Raw genomic sequence first — 20,319 nt, 5'->3', positions numbered from 1 at the left:
GCGGCTAAAGGAGGAATTGGCTTTGGGGGTGACCAGTGAGATATACCTGCTGGAGCGCGTGCTGCTATGGTGACCAGTGAGCTGAGATAAGGCGGGACTTTACCTAGCAAAGACTTATATATGACCTGGAGCCAGTGGGTTTGGCGACGAATATGAAGCGAGGGCCAGCCAACGAGAGCATACAGGTCGCAGTGGTGGGTAGTATATGGGGCTTTGGTGACAAAACGGATGACACTGTGATAGACTGCATCCAATTTGCTGAGTAGAGTGTTGGAGGCTATTTTGAAAATGACATCGCCGAAGTCGAGGATCGGTAGGATGGTCAGTTTTACTAGGGTATGTTTGGCAGCATGAGTGAAGGATGCTTTGTTGCGAAATAGGAAGCCGATTCTAGATTTAACCTCTATGGGCTAGGTGGGACGCTTGCTGGCCGTGGAAGAATAGATTCAAGGCATAATGTACAGACAAAGGTATGGTAGGATGTGAATACAGTGGAGGTAAACCTAGGCATTGAGTGACGATGAGAGAGGTATTGTCTCTAGAGATTCCATTTAAAACAGGTGAGGTCACCGCATGTGTGGGAGGTGAAACAATAGCTAAGGCGTATTGAGCAGAGCTGGAGGCTCTACAGTGAAACAAGACAATCACTAACCAAAATAGCAATGGACAAGTCATATTGACATTAGGGAGAGGCATGCTTAGCAGAGTGATAATGGGGTCTAGTGAGCAGCTAGACAGGCTGGAGACACGGCGATTCAGACAGCTAGCGGGCCGGGGCTAGCAGGCTAGCAGAAGGGCCTTAGAGGGACGTAGCGACAGAAGAGTCAGTTGTAGTCCCCTCGGACGGTTACGTCGGCAGATCAGTCGTGATGGATCGGCGGGGCCCGGTGTAGTAAAAGGATCCAGGCCAATTGGCAAAATAGTAACCAAAGAAAATTGGCTGATGTGACCTCTTCAGCTAACAGCCCGATATGCTCTAGACAGCTAGCGGGCCTGCGGCTAGCAGATGGGCATTCTGGGGATGTCGCAACAGAGGAGCCTGTTGAGAACCACCTCAGACGGAGGTTAACATAGAGAATAGAGAATCACAATCCTCTCTCTTTTCCACCACTGTACTGTATACAGTGGGGCAAAAAAGTATTTAGTCAGCCACCAATTGTGCAAGTTCTCCCACTTAAATGACCTGTGTCATTGCCAACAAAGGGTATATAACAAAGTATTGAGAAACTTTTGTTATTGACCAAATACTTATTTTCCACCATAATTTGCAAATAAATTCATTAAAAATCCTACAATGTGATTTTCTGGATTTCTTTTTCTCATTTTGTCTGTCATAGTTGATGTGTACCTATGATGAAAATTACAGGCCTCTCTCATCTTTTTAAGTGGGAGAACTTGCACAATTGGTGGCTGACTAAATACTTTTTTGCCCCACTGTATGTGAGAGTTGTTAGTTCACAGACGGTTCAAAATGTAATAAAGTATAGAGGAACCCTGGTGGGAAACATGCTGTGGTTTGGGAAAAAACATGACGTAATTTCATGTCAATCTCCTTTTCTCTTGCTTTCTCTCTCCCTCTCTTTCTCTGGCTTCCAGGTGGATGTCTTAAACCATGAATAACCTGGGACCTCCGATGAGGCAAGCCAAGTGAGTAACACACACACACACACACACACTAGGACGTGGAATTGCCAGGAACCTCACGGTATTATCACCGTACTTAGGTGTCGATACAATATTGTGATTCTCACGATTCTATACGTATTGCGATTCGATACTGGGATTGTATTGCTCACCATATATGTCTGCTACAGAGGGACAGAGAGAGCCTGCAGCAGAGGGACAGAGAGAGAGAGCCTGCAGCAGAGGGACAGAGAGAGAGAGCCTGCAGCAAAGGGACAGAGAGAGAGAGAGCCTGCAGCAGAGGGACAGAGAGAGAGAGCCTGCAGCAGAGGGACAGAGAGAGAGAGCCTGCAGCAAAGGGACAGAGAGAGAGAAAGCCTGCAGCAGAGGGACAGAGAGAGAGAGCCTGCAGCAGAGGGACAGAGAGAGAGAGCCTGCAGCAAAGGGACAGAGAGAGAGAGAGCCTGCAGCAGAGGGACAGAGAGAGAGAGCCTGCAGCAGAGGGACAGAGAGAGAGAGCCTGCAGCAAAGGGACAGAGAGAGAGAAAGCCTGCAGCAGAGGGACAGAGAGAGAGAGCCTGCAGCAGAGGGACAGAGAGAGAGAGAGCCTGCAGCAGAGGGACAGAGAGAACATGAGAACTCTATTTAAAAGAAGATGGAAAACTAGCTGTGAAGGGACAATACTGGAGTTATAATATTGAGATTTTGTCAATACTATATGATATATTGTAAAAAATAATATCCAGAAATGTGACTATCGATTTTTTTCCCCCCCATCAATAATAAATACACACACCTTCCCCTCATCCAGACTCAGTTAAACACACAGTGAGATAAAACTAACTGAGTCTGGTAGATTATGTATCTGGTAGACTAGGGGCCTGGTAGACTAGGGGCCTGGTAGACTAGGGGCCTGGTAGACTAGGGGTCTGGTAGACTAGGGGCCTGGTAGACTAGGGGCCTGGTAGACTAGGGGCCTGGTAGACTAGGGGCCTGGTAGACTAGGGGCCTGGTAGACTAGGGGCCTGGTGGACTAGGGGCCTGGTAGACTAGGGGTCTGGTAGACTAGGGGTCTGGTAGACTAGGGATCTGGTGGACTAGGGGTCTGGTAGACTAGGGGTCTGGTAGACTAGGGATCTGGTGGACTAGGGGTCTGGTGGACTAGGGATCTGGTAGAACTAGGGATCTGGTAGAACTAGGGGTCTGGTAGACTAGGGGTCTGGTAGACTAGGGGTCTGGTAGACTAGGGGTCTGGTAGACTAGGGATCTGGTGGACTAGGGGTCTGGTAGACTAGGGGTCTGGTAGACTAGGGATCTGGTGGACTAGGGGTCTGGTGGACTAGGGATCTGGTAGAACTAGGGGTCTGGTAGAACTAGGGGTCTGGTAGACTAGGGGTCTGGTAGACTAGGGGTCTGGTAGACTAGGGGTCTGGTAGACTAGGGGTCTGGTAGACTAGGTGTCTGTGTACAGAGGAGCTCTGCTGTGTGCTGGCTTTACCTTGTTCCTTGCTCCAGTCACTCTCTTCAGCTTCCTACTCTCTCTCTCTCTCTCTCTCTCTCTCTCTCTCTCTCTCTCTCTCTCCCCTCTCTCTCTCTCTCTCTGTCTTTCTCTTTCTCCCTCTCTGTCTCTCTCTCTCTCTCTCTCTCTCTCTCTCTCTCTCTCTCTCTCTCTCTCTCCCTCTCTCTCTCTCTCTCTCTGTCTTTCTCTTTCTCCCTCTCTGTCTCTATCTCTCTCTCGCTCTCTTTCTCTGTATCTCGCGCTCCTCCCACACTTCCCCTCTCTCTCTCTCTCTCTCTCTCTCCAAAGTTCCCTCCCACACCACACCTCTCTCTCTCCCTCTCTCTCCAAAGTCCCCTCCCACACCACACCTCTCTCTCTCCCTCTCTCTCCAAAGTCCCCTCCCACACCACACCTCTCTCTCTCCCTCTCTCTCCAAAGTCCCCTCCCACACTTCCCCTCTCTCTCTCTGGGCCATCTGGTCAGTATCTCAGACTAATGTCTTCCTGTCCAGTCTGCTAGCTGGGACACTCTGACTGTATCAGACTGATTAGGAATAGATCGTGTTTGTAGCACATTGTAATACTGATATTAGGAAGAGTTGGAGAAAAACGTTTGAAGCGATGAAGGGCAGACAACGTAACCCTGGTAACCCCTCCTCCTCATCCTCCTTCTGCTCTTCCTCTCTCCGCAGTGGAGTGGCCAGATCTGACAGCAAGATGGGCGCCAAGGCTCTTTACGGTAAGATACGGACCCGGAGCATGTTTGTGTGTTTACGCTGAGATATGGAGGGTTTTACTACGTCGTGTGTGTGTGTGTGTGTGTGTGTGTGTGTGTGTGTGTGTGTGTGTGTGTGTGTGTGTGTGTGTGTGTGTGTGTGTGTGTGTGTGTGTGTATTAATACTATAGTTACTCATCAGCATGTGATCTTACCTGAGTCATTCTACATACTTTACATACGGGGTCGTATAGTCATTATTAAGATTTAAAATACCTGCTAAGGGATTGGTTTGGAACAGATTCCAGAAATTTCCTTTTTTATTTATTATTTAATTAAGTATTTATAAGATTATTGATTGTTTTTTGGAGGCAATTTAAATCATTATTAACAATCTCCATTTAAAAACTGTGTAAATGTACGGATCTACCCAGCATTGTTGAGTGGAATCATAAGAATGGTCCATCCATTAACCAGATAACTGTCAGGAAGCCCTGGCCGGGGACTGTCAGAGCAGAGCAGACCTGGGCTGTCAGGAAGCCCTGGCCGGGGACTGTCAGAGCAGAGCAGACCTGGGCTGTCAGGAAGCCCTGGCCGGGGACTGTCAGAGCAGAGCAGACCTGGGCTGTCAGGAAGCCCTGGCCGGGGACTGTCAGAGCAGAGCAGAGCTGGGCTGTCAGGAAGCCCTGGCCGGGGACTGTCAGAGCAGAGCAGACCAGACCTGGGCTGTCAGGAAGCCCTGGCCGGGGACTGTCAGAGCAGAGCAGACCTGGGCTGTCAGGAAGCCCTGGCCGGGGACTGTCAGAGCAGAGCAGACCTGGGCTGTCAGGAAGCCCTGGCCGGGGACTGTCAGAGCAGACCAGACCTGGGCTCACATACTATTGGAAATATTAAAAATACTCTCGCTTTAGCCTGCCCCGGAGTGCCAGGTGGGTGGGGTTTGCACATTTGGAAACACAAATCAAGCACAGATACAATGCTTGAAATTATTTCAAATAGTAGTTGAGGAATAGATCAGTGTTGTGTTATGGCCATCCACTAATATCTACACTAGGCCTATATGGAGCTCTGTGGACCTGTGTAGGCAGGCCTGTATGGAGCTCTGTGGACCCTGTGTAGCAGGCCTGTATGGGGCTCTGTGGACCTGTGTAGCAGGCCCGTATGGAGCTCTGTGGACCTGTGTAGCAGGCCTGTATGGGGCTCTGTGGACCTGTGTAGCAGGCCCGTATGGAGCTCTGTGGACCTGTGTAGCAGGCCCGTATGGAGCTCTGTGGACCTGTGTAGCAGGCCTGTATGGAGCTCTGTGGACCTGTGTAGCAGGCCCGTATGGGGCTCTGTGGACCTGTGTAGCAGGCCCGTATGGGGCTCTGTGGACCTGTGTAGCAGGCCCGTATGGAGCTCTGTGGATCTGTGTAGCAGGCCCGTATGGGGGTCTGTGGACCTGTGTAGCAGGCCCGTATGGGGCTCTGTGGACCTGTGTAGCACGCCCGTATGGGGGCTCTGTGGACCTGTGTAGCAGGCCCGTATGGGGCTCTGTGGACCTGTGTAGCAGGCCTGTATGGGGCTCTGTGGACCTGTGTAGCAGGCCTGTATGGGGCTCTGTGGACCTGTGTAGCAGGGGCTCCCGAGTGGCGCAGCGGTCTAAGGCACTGCATCTCAGTGCTAGAGGCGTCACTACAGACCATGGTTCGATTCCAGGCTGTATCACAACCATCCGTGATTGGGAGTCCCGAAGGGCGGCGCACAATTGGCCCAGCGTTGTCCGGGTTTGGCCGTCATTGCAAATAAGAATTTGTTCTTAACTGACTTTCCAAATCATGTCCATTCAATGGAATTTACCACAGGTGGACTCCAATCAAGTTGTAGAAACATCTCAAGGATGATCAATGGAAACAGGAAGCACCTGAGATCAATTTCCAGTCTCATAACAAAAGGGTCTGAACACTTTTTCTGTTTTTTGTTTTTATACATTTTGCAAAAATGTCTAAAAACATGTTTTCACTTTGTCATTGTGCGGTATTGTGTGTAGATTGATTAGGGGGAAAAAAGAAAAGTAATTTATTCCATTTTAGAATAACGCCGTAGCGTAACAAAATGTGTCCAGGTGTATGAACACTTTCTGAGTGCTCTGTATATCTACAGAAATAAAACAGGTCCTGCTTGTTGCCTGTTGTTTGTTTAACACCCTGCTGATTCCCCGAGCACCAACGACCACAACATGCCGGATAAACAATTTCACAAATTCGTCTGTTTATAATCTTTGCTGTAATAAAGGCCTTTTTTTTTCTCTCTCTCTCTCTGTCTCTCTGTCTCTCTCTCTCTCTCTCTCTCTCTCTCTCTCTCTCTCTCTCTCTCTCTCTCTCTCTCTCTCTCTCTCTCTCTCTCTCTCTCTCTCTCTCTCTCTCTCTCTCTCTATTACAACAGCCTCTCTGGGATTACTTATAATGTATTTAGTGTTGTCTACACTGTTCTGTACGGTAGGGAAATATAATATTGTAATCGTACTGTAGGCACGCAGCTCTCACTCCTATACCCTTCCTCTTCTGCTTCTACTTGTCATTTTTATAACTATCAGTTATGTCGTTATCATTACATTTACATTTACATTTAAGTCATTTAGCAGACGCTCTTATCCAGAGCGACTTACAAATTGGTGGATTCACCTTATGATATCCAGTGGAACAACCACTTTACAATAGTGCATCTAAATCTTTTAAGGGGGGGGGGGTTGGAAGGATTACTTTATCCTATCCCAGGTATTCCTTAAAGAGGTGGGGTTTCAGGTGTCTCCGGAAGGTGGTGATTGACTCCGCTGTCCTGGCGTCGTGAGGGAGCTTGTTCCACCATTGGGGTGTCAGAGCAGCGAACAGTTTTGACTGGGCTGAGCGGGAACTGTGCTTCCTCAGAGGTAGGGGGCCAGCAGGCCAGAGGTGGATGAACGCAGTGCCCTTGTTTGGGTGTAGGGCCTGATCAGAGCCTGAAGGTATGGAGGTGCCGTTCCCTTCACAGCTCCGTAGGCAATCACCATGGTCTTGTAGCGGATGCGAGCTTCAACTGGAAGCCAGTGGAGAGAGCGGAGGAGCGGGGTGACGTGAGAGAACTTGGGAAGGTTGAACACCAGACGGGCTGCGGCGTTCTGGATGAGTTGTAGGGGTTTAATGGCACAGGCAGGGAGCCCAGCCAACAGCGAGTTGCAGTAATCCAGACGGGAGATGACAAGTGCCTGGATTAGGACCTGCGCCGCTTCCTGTGTGAGGCAGGGTCGTACTCTGCGAATGTTGTAGAGCATGAACCTACAGGATCGGGTCACCGCCTTGATGTTAGTGGAGAACGACAGGGTGTTGTCCAGGATCACGCCAAGGTTCTTAGCACTCTGGGAGGAGGACACAAGGGAGTTGTCAACCGTGATGGCGAGATCATGGAACGGGCAGTCCTTCCCCGGGAGGAAGAGCAGCTCCGTGTTGCCGAGGTTCAGCTTGAGGTGGTGATCCGTCATCCACACTGATATGTCTGTCAGACATGCAGAGATGCGATTCGCCGCCTGGTTATCAGAAGGGGGAAAGGAGAAGATTAATTGTGTGTCGTCTGCATAGCAATGATAGGAGAGACCATGTGAGGATATGATATCATTAGTAGGCTTAGTATAGTATCATTGTATAACCACCATCCAGCTGTAGGCCTAAGAGTGCTTCCTGTGTCGCTTCTCTTAATAATACAGTAACTTAGGCCTATATTTCTGTAACGCCCTGGCCATAGAGAGGGTTTTTTTTTGTTCTTTATTTTGGTTAGGCCAGGGTGTTTACATTGGGTGGGCGTTCTATGTTCATTTTTCTATGTTGGTTTGTTTCATTGATTTTGGCCGTGTGGCTTCCAATCAGGCACAGCTGTAGAGTGTTGTTGCTGATTGGGAGTCACACATAAGGAGCATGTTTTTCCCGTTGGGGGTTTGGTGGGTAATTGTTTCTGTTCAGTGTGTTTCCTGACAGGACTGTTTCTGGTCGTTTTTGTAAATCTCTTGTTTTGAATTAAAATTCTAATGATGAACACATCCTCTGCCGCACCTTGGTCTAATTCTGACGACGGCCGTTACAATTTCAATATGTACAGTAGGCTACTGCATTAATCGATCGTTCATTCATGTCATCACACTGCATACCAGTCATTCATGATTCGAAATGCACTCAAAGCATTTTACTTTTAAAAATAATAACAAAGGCAGCCTTCAATAATTTTCATAAATAATAAATAAACAATAGGATTCACAGTTGCATGTGACTTTTTTTTGTTGTCTTTGCTGTAATAAAGGCTTTACATTAAAAAAAAGTGCTTATAATTTATTTATTTATTTACGCTGTTCCAAATGGTCCGGGGGAAGAAAAAAATATATACTGTATTCTAACAGGATCTGTTTGTCACACATAACGCAAACACAGAGCTGGTCTCTGGTCTACAGTTTTATCCACAACTAGTTACTGACTTCCCCTTTACCGTCTGAGCAACCAGTAAACATTCCCCCGTTTCCAGTTTCTTTTTTCTTGTCCTCCTCATCCATTTTGATGTCACAGGTTAGGGTGTTGGAGTTTGTTATAACCGATTCATTGATTTATATGCTATAGAAACTAACTGGTGCCCCTGCACATTGACTCTGTACCGGTACCCCCCTGTATATAGCCTCCACATTGACTCTGTACCAGTACCCCCTGTATATAGCCTCCACATTGACTCTGTACCGTAATACCCTGTATATAGCCTCCACATTGACTCTTTACCGTAACACCCTGTATATAGCCTCCACATTGACTCTGTACCGGTACCCCCTGTATATAGCCGCCACATTGACTCTGTACCGGTACCCCCTGTATATAGTCTCTCTATTGTTATTTACTGCTGCTCTTTAATTATTTGTTACTTTTATTTTCTATTTTACATTTTTTACTCATCTATTTTTTGTAACGGTCGTCATATGAAGTGGACCAAGGCGCAGTGGGTTGAGTGCTCATTTTAACTTTTATTTGAACACTGAAAAAACAAAACAAGAAAACGAACGAACGCACAGCAGTGCAAAAACAACTTCCCACAAATGACAGGTGAAAAAGGGCGACCTAAGTATGACTCCCAATCAGCAACAACGATGTACAGCTGTCCCTGATTGAGAGCCATACCAGGCCAACACAAAGAAATACACAACCTAGAAAATCATAGAAATACAAAACCAGAACAATACCCAAAAACCCCGAACCACATAAAACAAACACCCCTCTTACATAGGAACATATCCCAACAAACCCCGAACCACATAAAACAAACACCCCCTGCCACATCCTGACCAAACTACAATAACAAATAACCCCTTATACTGGTCAGGACGTGACATTTTTGCTTTATTTTTTAAAGCATTGTTGGTTAAGGGCTCGTAAGTAAGCATTTCACGGTAAGGTCTACACCTGTTGTATTCGGCGCATGTGACGAATAACATTTGATTTGATTTTATAGGTCAGGCCCTATTGGTGTCATGCATGCAATGCAAAAAGATTGAGAGAATAAGGAATGTTTTCCCTAAAACAAATAAAGGATTTTGGTAACAGAACTTATGTTGCAGCTTCAGCGACACGGACAGCACGATAAACACTGTTGATGCTCTGTGGTGGTCGCTGCAGCAGGGAGGAGAGAGAGAGACAGCACGATAAACACTGTTGATGCTCTGTGGTGGTCTGTGGTGGTCTGTGGTGGTCTGTGGTGGTCTGTGGTGGTCTGTTGATGCTCTGTTGTGGTCTGTGGTGGTCTGTTGATGCTCTGTTGTGGTCTGTGGTGGTCTGTTGATGCTCTGTGGTGGTCTGTGATGGTCTGTTGATGCTCTGTGGTGGTCTGTGATGGTCTGTGGTGCTCTGTGGTGCTCTGTGGTGGTCTGTTGATGCTCTGTGGTGCTCTGTGGTGCTCTGTGGTGGTCTGTTGATGCTCTGTGGTGGTCTGTGGTGCTCTGTGGTGGTCTGTGGTGCTCTGTGGTGGTCTGTTGATGCTCTGTGGTGGTCTGTTGATGCTCTGTGGTGGTCTGTTGATGCTCTGTGGTGGTCTGTGGTGGTCTGTTGATGCTCTGTGGTGGTCTGTGGTGGTCTGTTGATGCTCTGTGGTGGTCTGTGGTGGTCTGTGGTGCTCTGTGGTGGTCTGTGGTGGTCTGTTGATGCTCTGTGGTGGTCTGTGGTGGTCTGTTGATGCTCTGTGGTGGTCTGTGGTGGTCTGTGGTGCTCTGTGGTGCTCTGTGGTGGTCTGTGGTGCTCTGTGGTGGTCTGTTGATGCTCTGTGGTGGTCTGTGGTGGTCTGTTGATGCTCTGTGGTGGTCTGTTGATGCTCTGTGATGGTCTGTGGTGGTCGCTGCAGCAGGGAGGAGAGAGAGACAGCACGATAAACACTGTGATGCTCTGTGGTGCTCTGTTGATGCTCTGTGGTGCTCTGTGGTGCTCTGTGGTGGTCTGTGGTGGTCTGTTGATGCTCTGTGGTGCTCTGTGGTGCTCTGTGGTGGTCTGTGATGCTCTGTGGTGGTCTGTGGTGGTCTGTGGTGCTCTGTGGTGGTCTGTTGATGCTCTGTTGTGGTCTGTGGTGGTCTGTTGATGCTCTGTTGTGGTCTGTGGTGGTCTGTTGATGCTCTGTGGTGCTCTGTGGTGGTCTGTGGTGCTCTGTGGTGGTCTGTGGTGGTCACTGCAGCAGGGAGGAGAGAGAGACAACCGTTGCAAATCACAGTCACTTGCTGTGTGTTTGTTTTTTAACACATCGCAGCAAGTCTGAGCCCGGCCCTGCACAACCAAATCAAATCCGATCGGACTTCCTGTAGAGTCATTTGTGTGTCTTAATTATTTAATCAAACAGTGCGCTTAAAGCATCAGACAAAGCTCAGTGCGCATAGTTGCTTTTATTAAAACACACAGGGTGTGTCTATATATGGAAAATACACATTTCAACATTTCGACCGATCGATTGGTCAGAGAATGAGTCTCGGTTAACCAATATTTGTTTTAGTCGGCGACAGCCCTGTAGCTACTAACTAGTGGTGTTAATGTTGTTATGTACAGGATGCTGCTGCTGCTGTGTGTGTGTGTGTGTGTGTGTGTGTGTGTGTGTGTGTGTGTGTGTGTTGCGTGTATCAGTGTGTGCCTAAATATACACTGACTGTTACATTAGCAGGCAGTTGTCAATGCTCAGGGCTCAATGCTGGGTGTGTCTGTTATTAGACTGTGGTTGGAAGGAACAGGGAGTCACAGCCATGTCTTCTAGCCAGGTGTATAAAAGACTCATTGAAAATGAGAAAGAGAGGTGTGTGTGTGCACGTTTGCGCCCTTGTGTGTGTGTGTGTGTGTGTGTGTGTGTTGGTCTATCCCTGTCTGTTTCTCTATCTGTCCCTGACACACCCCTTCCCTTCCCAGCCTGCTTTAGTCATGAGCTCACTGGTCCCCAACAGCACCACCTTCCAGACCTGCGTTCAAATACTATTTGAAATCTTTCAAATATTTTGATAGTTTTCGTCAGCCTGCCTAGAGTCTCAGGTGGGTGGGGTTTTTAGTTTTGAAGCTATTCCCATTGGTTCCAAATCAAATCATTTTTTAAATTGTCACATGATTTGTAAACAGCAGGTGTAGACTAACAGAGAAATGCTGATTTACGGGCCCTTACCAACAATGAAGAGATACAATATAATAATAATACAATATAATAATAATACAATATAATAATAATACAATATAATAATAATACAATATAATAATAATACAATATAATAATAATACAATATAATACAATATAATAATAATACAATATAATACAATATAATAATAATACAATATAATAATAATACAATATAATAATAATACAATATAATAATAATACAATATAATAATAATACAATATAATACAATATAATAATAATAATAATAATAATAATAATACAAAGACCATGCAGAATACAATACAACTGTTTTCCGGTAAAATGATTAACTTTCAGCAAAACATTCAGAAATGTAATGTAGCTAGCTAATTTACACCCTTTATTATGTATTTCTTTATCTTCATTTTGTGCTGACTTCGTTGGCTGACTCACATACACTCACGCACGCAAAACACACACATGCATATTGACACCACACACACACACACACACACACACACACACACACACACACACACACACACACACACACACACACACACACACACACACACACACACACACACACACACACACACACACACACAGACTTTAAATATGCTGCTGCTACTGTTTTTGTTTTTCAGCCAATGGACTCTTCAATATGAGCCAGTTGTCAGCGCTCTGACCCAATGAGAATAGGGAGGCACCACACCAAGGGTAGCCAATTGTATTTAAGGGGGGGGCTGAAAAGACAGGCCCCCTCCCCCCCATGCTATTTTTCACATTTTGCCATGAGGCTGAGAGAACATTTGGCCTTTTTTAAAGTAATTTCCTGCCCCGTTTGCCATTGCTTATGACCAGTGCTTTACATTTATTTTATTTTTTTATTATTATGGGGGACATGTTCCCCGATCCTTAGTGGGAATTTCACCTGTTATTTTCGGTGATAGTGTCCTTTGTGTGATGGAACAGCTGATGAAGAGAGATTAAAGGTTTTCAGCGGAACCTGTGGCGGTATAGTGAGGCGAATTTTCAAACGTTTGGTTGGCTCGTTAGATGGTGAGTGAGATTATGTAGCAGATGGTCACTGTCAGTGGTACCTTTTCTCTACAGGATGGTCCTATACAATGTTCTGTGTCTCTCTCTGTGTCTCTCTGTCTCTCTGTCTCTCTCTCTCTCTCTGTCTCTCTCTCTCTGTCTCTCTCTCTGTCTCTCTCTGTCTCTCTCTCTGTCTCTCTCTCTGTCTCTCTCTCTCTCTGTCTCTCTCTCTGTGTCTCTCTCTCTCTCTGTCTCTCTCTCTCTCTGTCTCTCTCTGTCTCTCTCTCTCTCTCTCTCTCTCTCTGTCTCTCTCTCTCTGTCTCTCTCTGTCTCTCTCTGTCTCTCTCTGTCTCTCTCTGTCTCTCTCTCTGTCTCTCTCTCCCTCTGTCTCTCTCTCTCTGTCTCTCTCTCTCTGTCTCTCTCTCTGTCTCTATGTCTCTGTCTCTCTGTCTCTCTGTCTCTCTGTCTCTCTCTCGGTCTCTTTCTCTCTCTGTCTCTCTCTCTGTCTCTCTCTCTGTCTCTCTCTCTGTCTCTGTCTCTCTGTCTCTCTCTCTGTCTCTCTGTCTCTATGTCTCTATGTCTCTATGCCTCTATGTCTATGTCTCTATGTCTCTATGTCTCTGTCTCTATGTCTCTCTGTCTCTGTTCAGTATATTTTAATATAGGGTATGTTAGTTGAATATGTAGTATATTGTGATATCATCAAAGACATCCACAAAGACACGTTGAATCTATAGAGTAGAGGTGAAGAGGAAGAGTCCTCTTTCCATCACGCCTGTTCTTATATCACCGTCCCACATGCAAAAACCTCCCATTCCTCCACTCCGGCCCCGGTGCAGAAGAAAAGCACTATGCAAAACGCTCCCCAGCCCTCCTCCCACCTCCCCTGTTATCTGCCTCATCGGGATGGGATGGAGGAAGGATAGAAGGAAAGAGGGATGGAGAGGTAGAGCGAGAGGGGCTAAACTATTAGGAACTCTCTGCCCTGGGCTTCGGATGACACAGACCGAAATATCTCCACTTTGACCGTTTTGTTTTTAGAAAGGAGAGCATGCCTTTCTCAGGTAACATAACTGTAGGATATCTCTGGGCTCAGGCAGACTCGGATTCCCTGATGAAGAAGTTTAACTTTCTCCCTCTTTCTCTTGCTGCACTTCTGTTGTTCCTGATTCGAAGGTCTCTCTCTCTCTCTCTCTCTCTCTCCCAGTTTCTCCTCAGTGTTTCAAAAAGGGTAATCTTTGGGTTTGTAGTTCTGTCTGTTTTCCAACGTTAGTATCTCTAGGTTTGTCTTCCTGTTTATTTTATGTTATGGTATGGCTTTAATTGATATGGTGTTTTTATTTCAATGACCTATAGCTTTTTTCTCGTTGATTGTTTGAGCTGTGATAGGTTTTAAACATTTAGTCTTCTGACTGGTGACTGGCTCATTAGAGTCTGTTGTAGTAAACAGTAAAAGGGTTATCTCAGAGGAGGAGTGCTGACTTAGGACCAGCCCCTTACCCCGTGTCCATATCATGCTATTCATTCTGATCTAAAAGACTAAACTGATCTCAGATCAGCACTCCTACTCAGACTCTGATTATAGCGTCCCACTGGGCACAGGACGTAAATTCAACGTGGAAACAACGTCGATTTCAACCAGTGTGTACCCAGTGGGATGGAAGGGAAATCAGAGAGCTTTGATACGGTGGTGTTTGTGGTGGATCTGAAATCAGCTAGCTTGAGAGATGGAAGCGTTGATAGGAAATCAGCTAGCTTGAGAGATGGAAGCGTTGATAGGAAATCAGCTAGCCTGAGAGATGGAAGCGTTGAAGGGAAATCAGCTAGCCTGAGAGATGGAAGCGTTGAAGGGAAATCAGCTAGCCTGAGAGATGGAAGCGTTGAAGGGAAATCAGCTAGCTTGAGAGATGGAAGCGTTGATAGGAAATCAGCTAGCCTGAGAGATGGAAGCGTTGAAGGGAAATCAGCTAGCTTGAGAGATGGAAGCGTTGATAGGAAATCAGCTAGCTTGAGAGATGGAAGCGTTGATAGGAAATCAGCTAGCCTGAGAGATGGAAGCGTTGATAGGAAATCAGCTAGCTTGAGAGATGGAAGCGTTGAAGGGAAATCAGCTAGCCTGAGAGATGGAAGCATTGATAGGAAATCAGCTAGCTTGAGAGATGGAAGCGTTGAAGGGAAATCAGCTAGCCTGAGAGATGGAAGCGTTGAAGCTAAATCAGCTAGCCTGAGAGATGGAAGCGTTGAAGGGAAATCAGCTAGCCTGAGAGATGGAAGCGTTGAAGGGAAATCAGCTAGCCTGAGAGATGGAAGCGTTGAAGGGAAATCAGCTAGCTTGAGAGATGGAAGCGTTGAAGGGAAATCAGCTAGCCTGAGAGATGGAAGCGTTGATAGTGGCAACTGAAACATAGCCCTATCTGGCCAAGCTGCAAATCCGGAAGTTCTACAAATTATTTTGTTAAAATCTGATTCAACCCTAACCTTAACCACACTGCTAACCTTCTGTCTAACCCTAACCTTAAATGAAAACCAAAAAGCTAATTTGTGTTTTTATACATTTTTTACGGAACATACTATTTTTGTCTTTGCAGCTTGGCCATATAGTGTGAATCCTTAGGTTCTGAAGGTGAGGTGATATGGCAGAATCTGCATGGACACACTCAGTGTCCTGTGGTACTGCAGGCAGGAGGTGGGAATATAGGGATGCATTCCAAATGACACCCAATTAGATGACAGGTTACAGGACAGTCTCTCCAGGACACTGGTTTACTGTTAGATGACAGGACAGTCGCTCCAAGACACTGGGTAACTGGTTTACTGTTAGATGATAGGACAGTCTCTCCAGGACAATGGTTTACTGTTAGATGATAGGACAGTCTCTCCAAGACACTGGGTTACTGTTAGATGATAGGACAGTCTCTCCAAGACACTGGTTTACTGTTAGATGATAGGACAGTCTCTCCAGGACACTGGGTAACTGGTTTACTGTTAGATGATAGGACAGTCTCTCCAAGACACTGGGTAACTGGTTTACTGTTAGATGATAGGACAGTCTCTCCAGGACAATGGTTTACTGTTAGATGATAGGACAGTCTCTCCAGGACACTGGGTAACTGGTTTACTGTGTGAACACACTCATGTGATGTGAAGTAGAATGATAAACACTTTTATTGTCCACCCATAGTGGAAATGTGTATTGTGTTTCACCAGTTAAAAACAGCCATTAAACACCAACATGAGCACATCAATCTGGAGACCATTAAATAAACTGTACAAAGTACAACGGTGCTTCTGTAACAGTGCAGTTCAAAGTTCATTTATATTGCATCATTGGTCTAAAACCGTAGTTATCATCAAGAGTCATCACAGCATATTTAATTGCAGTAGAAAAACAAAAGTCTGCTCCGATTAAGCATGGAATATGCTAATGTAGGTTGAATATGCGAATGTAGGTTGAATATGCGAATGTAAGCTGAATATGCTAATGTAGGCCGAATATGCAAATGTATGTAGGTTGAATATGCAAATGTAGGTTGAATATGCTAATGTAGGTCGAATATGCTAATCTAAGTTACATATGCTAATGTGTTCTGGATATGCTAATGTGGGTTGAATATGCTAATGTATGTTGAATATGCTAATTGAGGTTCAATATGCCACTGCCGGTTCAATATGCTAATGCCTGTTGAATATGCTAATGCAGATTTCTGAATGGATTTCATAATATTTAGATTTAGATTCTCTTCTCTCTAGATTGACCGTCTTCTCTCTAGATTGACCGTCTTCTCTCTAGATTGACCGTCTTCTCTCTAGATTGACTGTCTTCTCAATCGCGTCTGTAAGAAATGACCTGTATTAGATTATATTCCACTAGCAGCCACCTACAGGTCCTTTCCAATGTACAATCTCCTTTTCCAGTCAGAATTTAGTAGCCTAGGTGACGGTGCTCGTTGAGGAATAGATTCAGGTGTTGTATCACTGTCTGTTGTTTAAAGGAGCAGTCATCATTCATGCGCCGAATACAACAGGTGTAGGTTTTACTGTGAAATGCTTGCTTACCAGCCCCTTCACAAAAACGAAGAGTTCAAAAGTAAGAAAAATTTGCTAAAAAAGGAATTAGTAACACAATAAAATAATAATAACGAGGCTATATACAAGGGGTACCGTTCCCGAGTCAATGTGCGGGGGTACCAGGTAGTTGAGGTAATAACAGGGCTATATACAAGGAGTACCGGTACAGAGTCGATGTGTAATTCCTTTTTTTGTACAGGTTAGTCAAGGTAATTGAGATAATATGTAGATGTAGGTAGAAGTAAATTGACTATGCATAGATAATAAACAGCGAGTAGCAGCAGTGTACCAAACAAATGGGGGGGGGGGGGGGGGGGGGGGGGGGGTTTGCAATAGTCCGGTGGCCATTTTATTAATTGTTCAGCAGTCTTATGGCTTGGGGATAGAAGCTGTTAAGGAGCCTTTTGGTCCTAGACTTGGCGCTCCGGTCCCGCTTGCCGTGCGGTAGCAGAGAGAACAGTTTATGAGTTAGGTGACTGGAGTCAGGGACAATTTTTAGGTCCTTCCTGGTATTTATTAAATTTTTATTTAACCTTTTATTTAACTTGACAAGTCAGTTTAGAACAAATTCTTATTTACAATGACGGCCTACCAAAAAGCAAAAGACCTCCTGCAGGGATGGGTGATTAAAAATAAATTAAATAAAAAAATATAGGACAAAACACACATTACGACAAGAGACAACACAACACTGCATGATGTAGCCAGTCAAGATGCTCTCGGTGGTACAACTGTAGAACTTGTTGAGGATCTGAGGGCCCATGCCGAATCTTTTCAGCCTCCTGAAGGAGAAGAGGTGTTGCGTCGTGCCCTCATCACGACTGTGTTGGTGTGTTTGGACCATGATAGGTCCTTTGTGATGTGGACACCAGAGGAACTTGAAGCTCTCAACCCATTCCACTATATGCTGTTGTTGATAACGTTTAGTTCCTATCAGTGGTCTCGGAGGTTGGTTAGCCTATAGTCCCTGGCTGTGCATCTTTTCACCTCCTACGCCAAAACCGTGGCGTGACATAAGAGCAGCAGCAGCAGCTCTGTGAATTGATTGGCTTAAATGTCACTCATCAATAATACATGATGGGGCTCGGCTTTCACAGAGGGCTGCTTCCCAAACGGCTCCCTATTCCCTATATAGTGCCCTACTGTTGACCAGGGCCCTATTCCCTGTATAGTGCCCTACTGTTGACCAGAACTCTATTCCCTATATAGTGCACTATTGTTGACCACAGCCCTATGGGCCTGCATTGACTAGAAACTGTTATGCCAAATACGCAGTAGTTATCTAGGCTAATGGCTAGCTACAGTATATAGTGACTGTAGCCTAGGATATTTATGGAGAGTGATAAGCTAGATACAGTATATATTGACTGTAGTCTAGGATATTTACAGAGTGATAAGCTAGATACAGTATATAGTGACTGTAGTCTAGGATATTTACAGAGTGATAAGCTACAGTATATAGTGACTGTAGCCTAGGATATTTACAGAGTGATAAGCTACAGTATATAGTGACTGTAGCCTAGGATATTTACATAGAGTGATAAGCTACAGTATATAGTGACTGTAGCCTAGGATATTTACAGAGTGATAAGCTAGATACAGTATATAGTGACTGTAGCCTAGGATATTTACATAGAGTGATAAGCTACAGTATATAGTGACTGTAGCCTAGGATATTTACAGAGTGATAAGCTAGATACAGTATATATTGACTGTAGTCTAGGATATTTACAGAGTGATAAGCTAGATACAGTATATAGTGACTGTAGTCTAGGATATTTACAGAGTGATAAGCTACAGTATATAGTGACTGTAGCCTAGGATATTTACATAGAGTGATAAGCTACAGTATATAGTGACTGTAGCCTAGGATATTTACAGAGGGATAAGCTAGATACAGTATATAGTGACTGTAGCCTAGGATATTTACATAGAGTGATAAGCTACAGTATATAGTGACTGTAGCCTAGGATATTTACAGAGTGATAAGCTAGATACAGTATATAGTGACTGTAGCCTAGGATATTTACAGAGTGATAAGCTAGATACAGTATATATTGACTGTAGCCTAGGATATTTACAGAGTGATAAGCTAGATACAGTATATAGTGACTGTAGCCTAGGATATTTACAGAGTGATAAGCTACAGTATATAGTGACTGTAGCCTAGGATATTTACAGAGTGATAAGCTAGATACAGTATATATTGACTGTAGCCTAGGATATTTACAGAGTGATAAGCTAGATACAGTATATATTGACTGTAGCCTAGGATATTTACAGAGTGATAAGCTAGATACAGTATATAGTGACTGTAGCCTAGGATATTTACAGAGTGATAAGCTAGATACAGTATATAGTAACTGTAGCCTAGGATATTTACAGAGTGATAAGCTAGATACAGTATATAGTGACTGTAGCCTAGGATATTTACAGAGTGATAAGCTAGATATAGTATATAGTAACTGTAGCCTAGGATATTTACAGAGTGATAAGCTAGATACAGTATATAGTGACTGTAGTCTAGGATATTTACAGAGTGATAAGCTAGATACAGTATATAGTGACTGTAGCCTAGGATATTTACAGAGTGATAAGCTAGATACAGTATATAGTGACTGTAGCCTAGGATATTTACAGAGTGATAAGCTAGATATAGTATATAGTAACTGTAGCCTAGGATATTTACAGAGTGATAAGCTAGATACAGTATATAGTGACTGTAGCCTAGGATATTTACAGAGTGATAAGCTAGATACAGTATATAGTGACTGTAGCCTAGGATATTTACAGAGTGATAAGCTAGATATAGTATATAGTAACTGTAGCCTAGGATATTTACATAGAGTGATAAGCTACAGTATATATTGACTGTAGCCTAGGATATTTACATAGAGTGATAAGCTACAGTATATATTGACTGTAGCCTAGGATATTTATGGAGAGTGATAACCTCTCTGGGATAGGCCCCTATTTTCCCTACTTCCTCTCTGACTGACGTGCCCAAAGTAAACTGCCTGTTACTCAGGCCCAGAAGCCAGGATATGCATATAACAGGTCCATCTACCAGTAGTTTGCAGCCCACCTATGAGTAGCTTACCAAACATTTCTGAAAGTACATGCAATTGTCACATTCCACCGCAAAATGACTTAAACAAATCTCACAATTATCAGACACCACAAGCTCCCACCTACTATCTAGTCAATGTAACATTGACATATGATACTCAGCAAGACATATGATACTGAGCATGACATATGATACTGAGCATGACATATGATACTGAACATGACATATGATACTGAGCATGACATATGATACTGAACATGACATATGATACTGAGCATGACATATGATACTGAGCATGACATATACCTATGTCTGCTGTATGTTCAGTTCAATGGCTGTGTGAAGTTGCTGGATATTGATGGGAACTGGATCACCATGTCGTACACATCAATCCAGAGCATCCCAAACATGCTCAATGGGCGAAATGTCTGGTGATTATGCAGACCATGGAAGAACTGGGCCATTTTCAGCTTCCAGGAATTGTGTACAGGTCCTTTGCAACATGGGTCAGTGCATTATTATGCTGAAACATGAGGTGATGGCGGTGGATGAATGGCACGACAATGGACCTCAGGATCTCGTCATGTTATCCCTGTGCATTGAAGTTGCCATCGATAAAATGCAATTGTGTTCGTTGTCCGTAGCTTATGCCTGCCCCATACCATAACC

At 44.8% G+C, this 20,319-nt stretch overlaps 1 protein-coding gene across 4 annotated transcripts in view; it reads left to right on the top strand.

Moving 5' to 3' along the window:
* The window catches only part of eps8l2 (EPS8 signaling adaptor L2), a 173,573-nt gene that overhangs the window by 26,311 nt on the left and 126,943 nt on the right, over positions 1–20,319 (top strand). For 3 of the 4 annotated variants that reach the window (XM_045688582.2, XM_082957476.1, XM_045688583.2), the window contains 2 exons: positions 1,597–1,647; positions 3,816–3,862. In XM_045688582.2, the coding sequence (XP_045544538.2) occupies positions 1,613–1,647; positions 3,816–3,862 (82 nt within the window). In that variant the 5' untranslated portion in view covers positions 1,597–1,612. Of the gene's footprint in view, positions 1–1,596; positions 1,648–3,815; positions 3,863–12,386; positions 12,534–20,319 lie in introns of those variants that run through there. The other variant, XM_045688584.2, reaches the window with a different exon arrangement.

The sequence above is a fragment of the Salmo salar genome, chromosome 10 (genome assembly GCF_965601325.2).
Source record: "Salmo salar chromosome 10, fSalSal1, whole genome shotgun sequence".
NCBI classification, from domain to species: domain Eukaryota; kingdom Metazoa; phylum Chordata; class Actinopteri; order Salmoniformes; family Salmonidae; genus Salmo; species Salmo salar.
This window is presented reverse-complemented; position numbering and strand designations above follow the sequence as displayed.